The sequence below is a fragment of the Pteropus vampyrus genome, unplaced genomic scaffold (genome assembly GCF_000151845.1).
Source record: "Pteropus vampyrus isolate Shadow unplaced genomic scaffold, Pvam_2.0 Scaffold146, whole genome shotgun sequence".
Classification (NCBI taxonomy): Eukaryota; Metazoa; Chordata; class Mammalia; order Chiroptera; family Pteropodidae; genus Pteropus; species Pteropus vampyrus.
In genome coordinates this window covers 292,154-307,037 of record NW_011888927.1, presented here as the reverse complement: position 1 = coordinate 307,037, position 14,884 = coordinate 292,154, and the positions used below count along the sequence as shown (strand labels likewise).

Genomic DNA, 14,884 nt, shown 5'->3' with positions numbered 1-14,884 from the left:
GGGCAGACTGTTTAGCTTAAGATCCCGGTACTGCCACTTGGTAGCTGTGCGAACTTCCTCAGGTTCTCTGCATTATAGTAAGACTTTTTCATGTTGTCCTGAGTATTAAATAGGATAGAATGTTATAAAACACTTAATGCAATTCTTGGCACATAAAAATTGCTTAGTAAGTCAGGCTGTTTGAGGTAGCACCTTAATATAAAAAAAGTAAACCAGTTGGATTTTCCACCAGGCTTCTTTGCCATTTTCTTATTGAACTTATTTTTCAAAGCTCCTATTATTATTAAAGTATTTACATGCTCATTACAGAAATTTTAGAAAGTAAAAAAAGTCAAATAGAAAAATTATATCTCAGTAAAAGTGTTATTTTAAAAAAATCAAATAGAAAAAAGTCATCCAGAGTCTTACCCTCTAAAGACAGCTATTCCTGACGTTTTTTTTGTGTTTTTTTCTTTCCATTCTTGGTGAAATCATACTGTATGTTAGACTTTATATTCGTGTTTTTTTTTGTATTTAACATGGAAAAATATTTGTTACTATAAATGCTTTGGGGCATTTTTAGTATTTCAGATTCTATAGGGTATTTCCCTAATTTTGACCATTTAGTTGGGTTCAGGGTCTTTATGCTTAAAGTTTTTTCTATGTATTTTCTAGGGATAGATTTTCCATTTGGTTAAAAGTTTGAATATTTTAGAGGCTCTTTCTTTTCTTTATAACTTTTCTAAGTTATTGTGTTTGTTTGGATTTCATATGTAGAAGATTATTTTTACTGGGAAATTAGTATCCTTTAACAATCAAGGGGGACAGTATTATACTGGTATAATCTACAACCACTAGTTAACAAAAGATCTTTTCTTTGGGCATACAATGAATATTATAATTATAAAATAATTCTCATAATTTTTTGAGTTATTCTTTCCCAGGAAATTCAGGAGGAAATTATGTGTTATGAGGAATAAATATTGCCAAGTTTCTTAGAAGAGAAACTCTCACATATCAGTACTTTCCAAAATTGACAAAGCCCTCAGATGCTTAAAATGTAATATTTTAAGGAGTATTTCAAGAAATAGTCTCATTAGAAAATATAGCGAACCCATTTCAGAATTGTTTGAAGATTAGAGTCATCTTAATAACAGAAGAGTGAGAGATTCCAACATCTTCACAGCCACATAAACTAATTTCTGGGTGAGAATTAAAAAATCATGCAGGTGTTTTCTTGTTTGGTATAGTCTCAAGCGAGAAAGCCCTTGGAATTTTCTTATTTCTTCATCTGGTCTGGGGACACTATTAGATTTATAGTAGCATGGGAGGGTTTGACAGCAAAAGGATAGTGAGGTAGAAAAGGAAAAAACCTATTTTCTTCTCAGGAATGAGGGGGGCCAGTGCACTTGCTGTGCTGCACTGGAATCTTTGTATGCCAGTTCAGGATATGATTGCTATTCTTGAATTTTTAAAAATATTTTGCCACTTAGAAATCAGAAGAGTAGATACTTCTGCTGTAACCTTTATTATAGAGTATAGCTTCAATTTAGAAGAGCTAAGAGGTGGCGATGGGTGTCTGACCCCGACCGCAGACGACCCCGGGGATGGGCCAGCTGCTGTGAGAGGAGCCCCTCTGGATCAAGCTATGGTGAAAAATGTGTCGGAAAGGCAAAATATGGCACAGCAGTAGCAGTTCCCAAAATAGTGAAATCAGTACTAAGAGTGAATCTGTAGATCCCAGCATTGGGGCCTCTCTTGATCCAGCACTGTGGCCTGCCTGGACACATAGTCCACCAGAAGCTCAGGACAAAGCAAGAGTAATTCAGATACTTGTGCAGAATTTCAAATAAAATATGTTGGTGCCATTGAGAAGCTGAAACTCTGAGGGAAAAAATCTTGAAGGGCTATTAGACCTGATAAATTACATAGATGTTGCTCAGCAAGATGGAAAGTTGCCTTTTGTTCCTCTGGAGGAAGAACTTATTATGGGAGTTTCCAAGTATGGTCTAAAAGTATCAACATCAGATCAGTATGATTTTACACAGGCATGCTCTGTATTTAATCATCTGGATGGCGTGTTACAATGATGGTCTGAGGGCAGGAAAAAGCTTATTGGCTCTGAAGACCACAGATGCAAGCAATGAAGAATAAAGCCTGTGAGTTTATCAGTGCTGCAGCCTGGAGCAAACACGAGCAATCTGCAAAGTTTTGTCTACCACTTTTGGCTCTATTGACATCTGAGAAGTCTTGAATTCTACAGTCAAGTGGAAATCGACCTCATGCTGTTTTCTATGGTTGTTTTCAATTTGCAACGTTGAACTATTATGAAAATATGAAGTGATCTCTTGCTTTAGATTTTCTGAAGAAAATAATAATGTATAAAACATCAGTCATTTATTTTTCTATTAAAATATGTCTTATTAACAGTGTTAACTCAATGAACTTATCTACCTACTGAGACTAAAAAAGAAACCTCATTTGTCACTTTTAAGCAGAAATAAGCTTAACCCCCTTAAGTGTCACAGAAGTGTTCTCAGTAATAAACAGTGAGACTTCTGTGGGGAGCATGGGGGTTGAGGGGTGGGAAGAGCTAAGAGGTGAGTACCAGATGAGAGGACATTGATTGCCAGAGGACAGAAAGAATCAAGGCCATGTGGAGGCTTCAGATCAACTATAGGAAAGCTCTTTTTCCAGTGCTTTCTAATATTTATATATTTTAATTCTAAACATCAGTTTTTACCTCCCTTTTGTTTTTTAGGGTTTCTGGCTCATACTTCTCTCATAAATCTCTGTTGAATTCCTGAATGGACTTTTCCCCATCTTACCTATCAAGGCATATTTTTCTTCCTTTGAATATTTAGTTCAGTATCTTTTCCCCGCTCATCCACTGCTTTAATAGGCATTTCCCCCATCTTTCCAGACTCTTTTGTCTTCCCACACTTTGAAACAGGTGTTTTAAGTTAAAACGTAGACTGATCTTAGAAGATTTAGTGTTGGCCAAATCTTCTTTGGTGTTCTGTGTTGGCTAATTCTCAATTATTATGTAGAATTTGATCTTTAACATATAATAGATATATGGAGAATATAAATAGAAAAATAAAACTTTAAAATGGTGATTCACCTAACTAAAAACCTAATTGAGTAGAAAACACTCTTATTTGAAGAGAAAGAATCAAAAGCTAAGAAAATAGGAGATCCTTGTTCTTGATGTTTCCAAAGGACAGATCTTAGGAGAGATAGATTTTACCTTAGTACAATGAAGAACTTTTAATCTTAGAGAACTGTCTTAAAATGACCTCACAATTAATATGATAGCCCACTTATATTTGTATATACTGATTATATGTAGAAATAGAAATTTTATTACAGAAACGTGTACAGATATGGGAAAAATAAATTTTACACACACACATAAAATTCTTTAAGAGCCCTTGAAATGAAACATAAAAGTTTAAGTATAACCATGTCCGTTATGTATAGATACTTTAGATTATAGTTTATATAAGGTGTGAAATCAAAGGCCTATTACCTTCTATTTCTAAAAGAATAACAGTATATTTATTGAAGAAAATCTTTCCTTCAGGAGAATAGATACTTCTGCTCTTGAGTGGATTTTTTTCTTCTAATATAACTATTTGCTAGTTAAATTAATTTTAGTTGAACTTTTATCACTTACCTAAAATGATACATTGTCCTTAGGGAAGTGGCCATTTTCTTTCTTCTTTGCTTTTCTCCCCTTTGCTTTAAATAGACTAAACTATTGATAAATACTTGATGCTGTTTAGATTATATTTGAGAAAAACTTCTTACCAGATGTGTAGGGTATGACTTCTTTAGCTACCTTGAAAGGCAGTAATCAGATATACAGTTAGTTATTAAACAGCTTCCTGTTTATGTGCATTTCTCAACATGACAGCCAGAAAACTTAAGCTTTCTGTTCATAATCAAGCTTACTGAGAGATATTTATGGTTCTGAAATCTAATAAGGTCATCATTTTGTAAAAACTTTGACAGATCATCTTCCCCTTCTAGTCTCGTCCTTCATTTCTGTAACTTAATAGTTATAAACCAAACACATTACCTGAAAGCAGCCTAAAAATAGCATCTACTGCAAGCTATTATTTGTTGGGATTTTTGGTGATATTTAGAAGAGAAAATAAAGTTTGGAATTGAATACCTTTCACTCTGAAAAAAATACTATTTGTAGTATATGTACTAATAACTCCTGAAGTTTTTTAAAATTTGTACCAGTTCTCTGTTACCTCATTTTCTGACACAGGAAGAGTCTAGATACAGAGGATGACTGCATGATAGAAATGTTCTAATATGTACTCCACTCCAGATCAGTGAGCCATAGATTTCTTTTAACCCTTAGCTGCTCTAGTCTGAATCAGTTTCCTGTCACCTATTTCCTTTTTTATTTTGTATTGCTACTACCTTGAGAAAGGTGGTTTTCCTTCCTTGACCTATCATGAACCGAAGTATAGTCTTAGCTGCACTCTTCCACTGTCTTATCCTTGAAGCAAATACATACCTAATTTGAGAGTTGTAAAAGCCTTTGTTACATGGTGTCGTGACCACCCACCAGCTCCTCCAGTCCTGGCATGCACAGGCCTGGAGGACTCCTGCCTCTCCAGGTCTCTCCTCCTGGGCCACCTTCACCTCTGTTTGATAGGCTTTGTGCATCTGTGACTGCTCTACTTTAAGAAGAGGACCAGTTTAAGAATTTTTTAAATCCTTAAAAGAATTTTTAAGTATTTTTTTCTAAAAAGCTATTTATTACTCCTGTTGAAAGACCAGATTCTTGAATGTTTGTGGTATGAAAGAATGTGGGGATAGATTTGCAGTGCGGTCTTTGTCCTGTTTAACTCCTGCTTCTCAGCCAGCCTTAGGAAGGACCGTGCGACACTTCTTGTGTGGTATGTGTGGGGGATGGCAACAGTGGTGGCTCCAGAGGATGCTAAGGGGTGGAACAAGGAGGAAGGATTGGGTGGGGTAGAGGTTTTGTATTGAGAGCCAGTGATGATGTTTTGATATTTATTTCCTGCTTCTGAAATTTGAGCGAATTGTCCCTATTTCTGATGATGTAAGTAATACAGAACAACAGATACATAAAGTGATGATCAAATCTTAATAAAGAAATAAAAGCCTTTGTTAGATTATGCATTGAGATTTTACTTTGTTGCAAGGGTAACAGAATAGGTGAAAAAGTTTCTTCAAGGTGTTAGTGACAGTTCTTACAATATAAAAGACTGATGAGAAATAGCCAGTTTCCAGGACACTCTTGGGCATTACTTCACTAAGTTAAAAGTAGGAAAGTGAGGACCTTGGAATGAATGAGAATAGGGCGGAGAGTAGAGAATGCAAGTTATTAGAATGGAATGGAGTGGTGGCCCTTACTGTTTGCCTTCCTCTTGTCCCATCTTACTACCCGTGCTAACACAGGATGAACCAGTTGAATTGCTGATGGGGCTTGTTTTGTAGCAGTAAGATGGAAGGATTGAAGAATAGGACATCTAAAAGACAAGCAGCTGACTGGGAGAGTTAATACTCATTTGACCTCAATGATGATAATAGATAAACCTAACTTTTGAGGAGTACCTAAGTCATTTGTGGAGTGCTTTTAAAAAGGTTTTCTTCCTACCTTTTATCCACTTCAGCATATAGTTGTCTCTCGGCAAAGACTTAAGGACCCAATATTAGACAGAAAAGAACATGATCAAAAATAATCTTGTTGGTTAGTAACTTCCTTTTGTTTTTCAATTACCATATAGTAAAATTGACTTTTTTGGTTGGCATATCATTATATGAATTTTAATATATGTATAGAGAGTCATGTAACCAGCCATCAGAGTCAGGATACTATGACAAAGGGTATTGTGTCAGAACAATTTCCATCACCCCCCAAAATTTCCTTATGTTATCCCTTTGTAGTCACACTCTCTCCCTATCCCTAACCTCTTGCAATCACTGATTTATTCTCCATCACTCTAGTCTTACCTTTTTGAGAATGTCATATAAATGGAATCATACAGTATGTAATCTTTTTAGACTGTCGTCTTTAACTCAGCAGTAGTGCCAAGTTGTGTATATCAGTAATTCCTTCTTATTGCAGAATAGTATTCCATTACATGGATTTACCACAGTATCTGTTCACATTGAAGTCTTGTTGAAGGATGTTTGCGTTTCCAGTTTTTGGAGATCATGAAGAGAATTACAATAATAATTTCTTTACAGATTTTTGTGTGAACATAAATTTTCATTTTTGTAAGGTAAAATATCCAGGAATGTGGTTGCTTGTTCATATGGTAGTTGTATGTTGAATTTAATAAGAATGTGCATTCCCATTTGCAGTATATGAGAATCCCATTTGTTCTGCCTGTCTTGTCAACACTTGATATTGTTAGTATTTTTTATTTTAGCCATTCTAATAGATGTGTAGTCATATTGCATCTTGGTATTAATTTGTATTACTCTAGTAAATTACTCTTTTCATATGGCTATTTGCCATCTGTATATCCTGTTTGCTGAAGAGTATGTTCAGGTCTTTTGCCCATTTTTAAAATTGGACTTTTTTTTATCATTCAGTTTTGAGAGATCTTTATATATTTTGGATAGAAGTCCTGTGTTGGCTATGTAAGTTACAAATATTTTCTCTCAGTCTGAATATGTCTTTCTTCTCTTAATAGTGTCTTTCACAGAGTAAAAGTTTTTAAAAATGATTTTGAAGAAGTCCAATATATCATTTCCCTTCTTTACTACAGCTTTATAGAGCTATAATTGAAATATAACATTGTGTATTTAGGATGTATAATGTGATGATTTGATATATGTATATATTGTGGAATTATTTCCACATTAAGGTTAAGACATCCATCATTTCACAGTTACCTTTTTTTTCTTTTCTGGTGAGAACTTTTAAGATCTACTTTCTTAGCATCCTCCAATTTTTTAATACATTATTATCATGCTGTGCATTAGATCTCTAGAACATATTCGTCTTATAACTTAGTTTGTATTTTTCGATTACCTTCACTCATTTCCTCCATCCATATGTCCCCTATCTAATCCTCTTTCTCTGAATTTTTAAAAAAATTCTACATGTAAGTAACATCACAAAGTATTTGTCTTTCTCTGGCTTATTTCACTTAGCCTAATGGCCTCTAGGTTCATCCATGCTGTCACAAAAGGATTTCCTTTTTGATGGCCGAATAATATTTCACCATGTATGTATATTTCACATTTTCTTTGTTCATTCATTTGTCAGTAGGCAGTTAGGTTATTTCCATGTCTTGGCCATCCTAAATAATGCTACAGTGAACATAGAGGTGTAGATATTGTAAAGAATAAAAATATTTTGCTCATCAATTTGGGAATGTGAATCATCAAAGTCCTGAAAATTTTTCCTTCATTTTGAGCCAGTAGTTTCTCCCGCCCCAGAATCTATCCTAAGGGACTATTTACATTTGTGTGCAAATATTTATCTAAGAGGATGTTGATAGCAGTGTTTGTTTTGAATAATGAAAAATTGGAAACTGTCCAATAGCAGAACATTCATTTCTTAATACACTTATACAATGAAATACTCTGCGGCTATAAAAATAATTTGGTAAATAAGAGTTTAAAAGCATAGAAAGATGATAGAAATACAGGAAATATTTATAGAACACAAGTTACAATCTGTTTTTGGTTTAAAAGTTTATATGCACAGAGGAAAAAGGGCTAGATAGAAAGATATTTATTAAATTAGTAACAATTATTATCTCTGGGTGACTGAATCCCATGTATTTTTCTTCTCAGTAAATATTTGTTACTTTTGCAATAAGAAAACAATGCCAGTTAAAAGTAGTTTCTCAGAGTAAAGTTTTTATGGCCATATTTAAGTTCTTGGAATCACTGAATCAGGTGAGCAGGAATAAAAGGAGAAATACAGGTTTAACACTAAGTTTTATATCAGACAAGGTTATCCATTGAATGAAATTAGTGATAATTGATTAGAGGCCCTGTTACCTTTGTATCCTTGCCCACTTTACCCTGAAAGAGAGGTTTTTCAAACAAACCTCCCTAAAAGAAGGATGGATTAATCACATTTCTTCACCAGACAGCAGGACTGTATATACAAGATGATCTTTTGGCACCTGGGTGCTTTGAGCTTTGGACAGATACCTCTGCAATTCTTGTTTCATATTTTAAGTATTTTGTTAGGAAACCAAGTAATTTCCTGTAATTATATAATGTTATCTCTTTTCAAAAGTGATAACTGCGTCAGTGAAAAAAAGTATTTTTAAAAAATTAAAGGATAGGTTTTGGAAAACGAAAATGAATTGTATCATTTTATTTCCTGAACAAAACATTAAAATTATTACAATGAAAGTATAAATAAATTTTATAAGGAACTTAACTCTCATTTCAATCTTGCTGCTATTTATGGATTTTGGAAGTGATTTTATTTTTCTAGTCAAGATGTTTTTCCTGTTTTTTTTTTTTTTAAATCATTTTTTGTTTGTTTCTTTTCTCGATTGTAGTTAATTGTGGCATCAGAAGGCTAAAGTTATGTTCTGAAATCTGAACTCTGTTACAATCATAAAAGAATTTCTGAGATTGACATTCTTTTAGTATTTTCCTTTATCCCTATTCCCTTTATAGTCCCTCATAGATGCGAATAAACTTCTGAAAGTGAACCTTCATTATCTGGCATTTTGGCTTTATTTTTTTAAAATTTATTTTTGCTTTTTTTATTATTATTTTTTTATTATGGTGACATTGGTTAACGAAATCCAGGAAGTTTCAAGTATACAATTCAACGGTAAGTCATGTATATTTTGCATTGTATGTCGTTTTGGCCTTAAATTATGTTTCACGTACACCGAGGAGGAGATTTGGTTACTCACACTTTTTGTGAGGCCTATAAACTTTATTTTGATTTCTTTTAGAGTTACTTTTGTCAACTGGAAGTATTTTTCAATTTAGAAAATTAAAAGGTAATATTAAAACTCTCTTCTTCCCCCTCTACTACTTTTTCTCAAGGCTCCTGTTCCAAAGAGTGTACTTATTCCAGTAATTCCCATCACCAAATCAACAGGCTCCCGGTTTCGGAATAGTGTGGAAGGATTAAATCAGGAAATTGAAATAATAATTAAAGAGACTGGGGAAAAAGAAGAACAACTTATAGTAAGTAATCTCATATCTTAAAATCATAATGCTTCTAATTATTAAAAAATTCACAATTTTGTTTTCCATATTTGCTTAGATTTCTTCTCATTGAGAGAAAATGAAATTTTCTCTTTCAAAAGACTTTGACTTTGGCAAGTGAATGAAAAATTTTCATTTCTTTGCATCTATAGAGACAACTGATGTGACTTAAATTTGGATTCTTGAACAAAAACTATTTTTTGTTTATCTGTATTTAAAAATCATGAGACAGATGTTATAATTATAATTGTTAAACTCTAATAAAAATTTAGCTTACTAATTTGTTGGGGAGGGAAGGATATGACATCAAATACTTTCTAAGCATGAATCTACCTGTATCTTATTGTTTGTCAGTTACTATTTGGTTAACTGTCTCATCATGAAGTTCTGCTTACCTATAATGCACATAAGAATGTGCACTATTCTAACTGTAATGTTACATAAGAATGACATGTAAGACATAGTGAGAAAATTTCCTGTTCATATTTAAAGCCATGTCACAGAATATATTTAAGCTTCATTCTTCAGTGAAAGAATTGAGGAATTTGAAGTAGTATTTTATTGATGTTTAAGGTCCTCTCCCTTAAGATTAAAGATTGGTTTAATTAAAGAAAACACAATTCCCCATACCCTCTCCTCCATACTGCATGATGGGAGAAACTTTCCCTGATATAATAAAGGTAAATGAGCCGCAGTCGAACAGCGAGCAGGTTTCCTTGCTAAATGAGCCACACAAGCTTTTTTGGAATGTTCTCCTTGATTCCTCCCTATAATTAGAACTGTTGTGATTAACCATTCCATCATGTAGGAAGGTTTCTTTGAAAAACTCTTTCAGGCAGGGGGAGAAGATCAAAGGGCCTGATATCAAGTATCACTAGGTCCCCCAGTGGACCCACTAGAGAACCTAGTGCTAATACCTTGATTTTTCCTCTTTTACCATGGCCCTTCTTTATAATTTTAAAAATAATATTTATAACATGATAGGTAATTCAGTGCAATTCATCATTCAGCAAGAACTGACCACCTATCACGTGCCATAGCCCGGAAATACAGTGTCTTTGTCCATGCTGCTCAGTGTCTAGTGAAGCAACACAAAGGCTTCTGTCTTGTTAGGCTTGATAAGTAGGGAGATTCTGATTTATGAGTCTTCTGGAAGGAACAAAAGGGAAAGTTCAAATTGGGTTCATTTCTGGATGAATTTCAAAATTAGTGACAAATATACATATGTTTAAAAATTTTTTAACAGCCACAAGATATTCCAGATGGCCATCGTGCACCTCCCCCCCTCGTGCAGAGAAGTAGCAGCACACGGAGCATTGACACGCAGACCCCCGGTGGGGCAGACCGGGGAAGCAACAACAGTAGCCGCTCTCAGTCTGTGTCCCCCACGTCATTCCTCACCATCTCCAACGAAGGTAGCGAGGAGAGTCCTTGTTCGGCTGATGACCTGCTCATCGATCCCAGGGACAAAGGTACAGTGCAGGAGAATTTTGTTAGCAGATGATAAGGGAATACCACTTATTTCATCCATCATTCTGTTCATTTTCTGTCAGAACACACATACTTAAGGCTACCAAGGTAATGATTTGGAGATATTTCAAAACATTTTAAATTGGAGTACAAAACAGTAGGCCTTTTATTTGTACCTTTTTTTTTCTCTCTACTCTTGCTAATACAGGTTCCTTATTAGTGAGAAACATGAAATGTTTCTTTTGGTATAAATGAGATGAACATTTGTCCTGAAAAACACTTTGTTCTCTCTCACCTTAGTTGTCATGTTTTTACTACCTTAGTACTTTTTAATTAAATGTGAAACCTTCAACTTAGTGTTTTTTAGGATGTATATTTGTGGAATTTCTAACAAGAATTAAGCTGATTTATATGAATGCAAAATTTATATGAATGCAATCCTGGAATAAAAGGTTAAAGGGCTACTAATGCAACTTAAATATCTTGGAGACATAAGCAAATAGGACCTTTCATCTGTCTGTATCAGGGCAATATTTGTTAGCCTTATCCTAGTTACTGCATGTGCTTAAGAGCAATAGGAAGATTTTTTTTTTTTAATTTAATTTTTTCTACAGCTCAGTTTAGTAGTCATTTACTTAGGATCTCCTACTCACAGTGTACAGAACATCCTAAAATGTTCCATTGTTGCAGCTGGCCGTTACTACTAAATTATTGAGACTGTTAACATATACAGTTTCTGAAGAAGTCACTTCAAACTGTGGGTTATTATAAAATATTATTTGGCCCCCCTCTTTTTTTTTTGCCAGCTTCTAGGTTAAATAAAACATGGTTATTCCAGGGCAACATCCAAAACCAATTAAATCACAACCCCTAGGAGTGGGACATAGGCATGAGGAGTTTCTGATGTTCTCATGAGGAGTTTCTGATGATTCCACTGTGCACACAGTTTGACATTCAGTTAAATCCTTGCGTTTCTTGTCAGGAATCTGCATAATTACTACTTACACTTATTGTGAGGATTAAAAGGGAGTAGTGAATCCAAACCTTTAGCACATCTCCCGGTATTTAGTGCTCAATCAGATGTACCTCCCAAAATTTTAAAAAACATAACTACAAAATCTGTCCCTTGATTTCCCATATTTTCCAGTTTTACTTCAGTAGCATGTAGGAACTCCACAAATTTTGTGTCCTGCTGTATTTGATTTTAGGAGACGAGTGACTGGTTAGCTTCTCTGAATTTCTTTTATAAGAAAACAGGGCCCACAATGCTACTGCCAGCAAGGAATTTGTAGCTTAGCCGACACAGACTGAAAATTTAGAACTCTTATGTAACATATCAAAAATTTTAAGTTAACATAGTATAAACTGAAGACATCAGCACTGAACAAGAATACCAGAGTAAAGGAATGTTCCCTTTGATAGGGTTAATTTGGAAAAATTTCAGAAACTTTGAGCTAGACTTTGAAGGCAATTTTGGAAAATCAACAGAGAGAGATCTCTTAGGTGTGGAGTTCTTAGGCAAAAGGAAATCTTTGGTGTACAGTTACACATGGCTACAACTACCTGGAGTAGAGATTAAAACTGGAGGAGCAGAGAAATCAAATTGAGAAATTCTGAAGGGTATGCCAAAAGTGCATGGTAAGCAACTAGTGAACCATTTCAGTTACTTATATTGGGAAAAATGGAAGTGACATTTGAATTTGTTTGCTGTGCATGGTCTAGAAATAAATCTGTGAGTGAGGTAAGTCAGTATTCATTACTAAGGATTAAGTGATACAGGCCTAAGCTGTGGTAATTGTAAATAGAGAAGAAATAAAAATCTTTTATTTGTTTATGCATTTATTTAACAAACGTTAATTATCTCCTCTTTACCAGGAATTGTTAGATGTTGATGAATAAAACACTGTTTGTATCCTCAAGTAGTTCATGGTATGGCGGAAGGCCAAAAACAGTTAAATACAGAATGACTATGCATTTGTGCTGTATTTCTTAATGACGCAGTATGTCATTTATTGCAGAGAATGGGAACAACTCTCCCTTGCCCAAATATGCAACTTCACCAAAACCTAACAACAGTTACATGTTCAAAAGGGAACCTCCTGAGGGCTGTGAAAGAGTCAAAGTGTTTGAGGAATGCTCGTAAGTATCCCCTTCCCTCGCATAAAAACCTCTCTTTTATGAGAATTTTCATATAAGTCGAAGAATAGTATAGTGATTACCCATATGACCACCACCTAGATTCTATAGTTAACATTTTGCCATGTTTGCCGAACTGTTTGAAAGTAAGTTGGCAGACATCATGACACTTAACCTTAAATACAATATAATATGTTTCCTAAAAGTAACCACTGTACTCTTCCACTACTACAATACCATTATCACACCAAAGAAAATTAATAGTAATGCTTAGATATCAACTAATATCCATTTGTTACTCACATTTCCTCAGTTGTTTCCAACATACCATCTGTGGCTGTTGTTTCTGAACCTGCATACAGTCAACATCACATTGAATTTAGCAGTATATTTATTCAGGATAGATCACAGATCTCAGTCAGTGTGGTTTCCTTCTTTCAATTATCAAATTCCTTTCAGGTTTTATCTATTTTTGGTCTCTAGTTCTGTCAGTAGTTTTTAAAAATATTTTGTCTGCCAATATAGGAAACAATTCTATTACTTTGCAGAATCATGTTACTATAATGAAGATAGTATAAGAAGCAGAATCTTAAACAGTGTCTGGTACCCCTGGTGTGTGATCTCCTATGCTCATATACTTCTCTTGGCTGGTACTCTAGTCAAGTACTCCAATTTTAGACTCACTTGGCTTAGAAAATATTGCAGCCATGTGTTTTCAGTAGTAGTGGTTTCTTGCTTTATAAGCTATGGCTACAGTGTTGTATGTATGAGACTATGTAAATTAGGTGATAAACATTATTTGGGGATATGATGAAAGCACTTAGCCCTCACCTTCCAATCTCGCTATGACTGTAAGTCTAAGAGCCACTGTTCTGGCCTTTTTTCACTATGAAACCTAAGATGCAAGGTGGATATTGTCCAACCTTGTCCCATTCAAATAACTTATCTTTTTCTTTATTATAAACATCTTGGAATAATTTTGAAACATGGCATCCTTTTGTTCTTCTATGTACCCCTTTCTATCAGTATTTCCTTTAACGTAAATTCAGAATACTTTTGCTGCACAAAGAGCTTTGTTTTTGAATCCTTTGTACTTCTAGGAAATCCCAGCTGTCTCTCTCCTATCTGCTTTTGTGATGGTAATTGAAAAGTCTGTTTTAGTGACTGCGTTTTTTGTTTTTTTTCAACCATGTCAGTCTAAAAACTTGACTGGTGCCAGCTGAATGTTAAGCAGTATTTCTCCAGAACCGTTTCTTGGACTCCTTGCATCTTAATCATCTGAGATATTAGTTGAAACTGCAGATTCCTAGGCCCCAAGGGTAAATATAGAGGTAGAACCAGGAATATGCATCTTTAACAAATACTTCATGTAAGTTTTATGCTTAATTTGAAAATGCTGGCTTAGACTTTTTCATGAGAGTTCTTAATAGAGTCATTCTATTAAGTAAAAATTAAATAGTCCAAATGGACCTTTCTGGAGTTGAGCTCTTTGATTCGCTCATTGGTAGTTAACATTTGCCTAAGTGCAGAGAAATGGTTGGCTCAAAAGCAATTTGAATTTCTTCTATAAATGAGTTTGAGTATTTGTTGTGTAGGTTGGTGTCCTGTGGTATCTGCCTTAGACTATTGCATTTGGAAATTTTCTCAAGACTCAATATCTGAGCCATGTATGTATGGATGGGTAGACAGATAAAAGAAGGTAAACCCTAACATATTTTATGGCACATCTTATCTGTTGTTAGAAGGTAAACCTGTTCCTTTTAAATATATACATGGTTTATTATAAATTTTACTGATATAAAGGATATATAGCATACAAAATCCTATTCATTTTTAAAATTTTTCATTATATTCCAAAAACAAATTAAGAGCAGTAACCCGAGTAAATTTCTTAAAGGTAATTTTTACCTTTTATCAATAAAACATATTAAAGTCTAAAAAAATTAATCTCTTTTTGCTCTAGCTATGTCAAAATTAGAGCAAAACCCACTGGACTCACTGGCATTAAAGCAAAGGTAGATTATTGGTCCTAATTTAAAATTTTTAGCTTATTTAATCATTGTTTAAAGAATACTTTTCTAAGTCTTAGTTTTGGTTTGAGGTA

General features: G+C 34.2%; 1 protein-coding gene and 1 pseudogene across 1 annotated transcript in view; both read left to right on the top strand.

Annotated features, from left to right (window-relative positions):
- The window catches only part of FAM117B (family with sequence similarity 117 member B), a 75,871-nt gene that overhangs the window by 56,055 nt on the left and 4,932 nt on the right, over window positions 1-14,884 (top strand). Inside the window, exons 5-7 of the mRNA XM_011369133.2 lie at window positions 9,010-9,153; window positions 10,421-10,646; window positions 12,663-12,783. Coding sequence (XP_011367435.1) covers window positions 9,010-9,153; window positions 10,421-10,646; window positions 12,663-12,783 — 491 coding nt within the window. The remainder of the gene's footprint in view (window positions 1-9,009; window positions 9,154-10,420; window positions 10,647-12,662; window positions 12,784-14,884) is intronic.
- LOC105298109 lies at window positions 956-2,235 on the top strand (annotated as a pseudogene).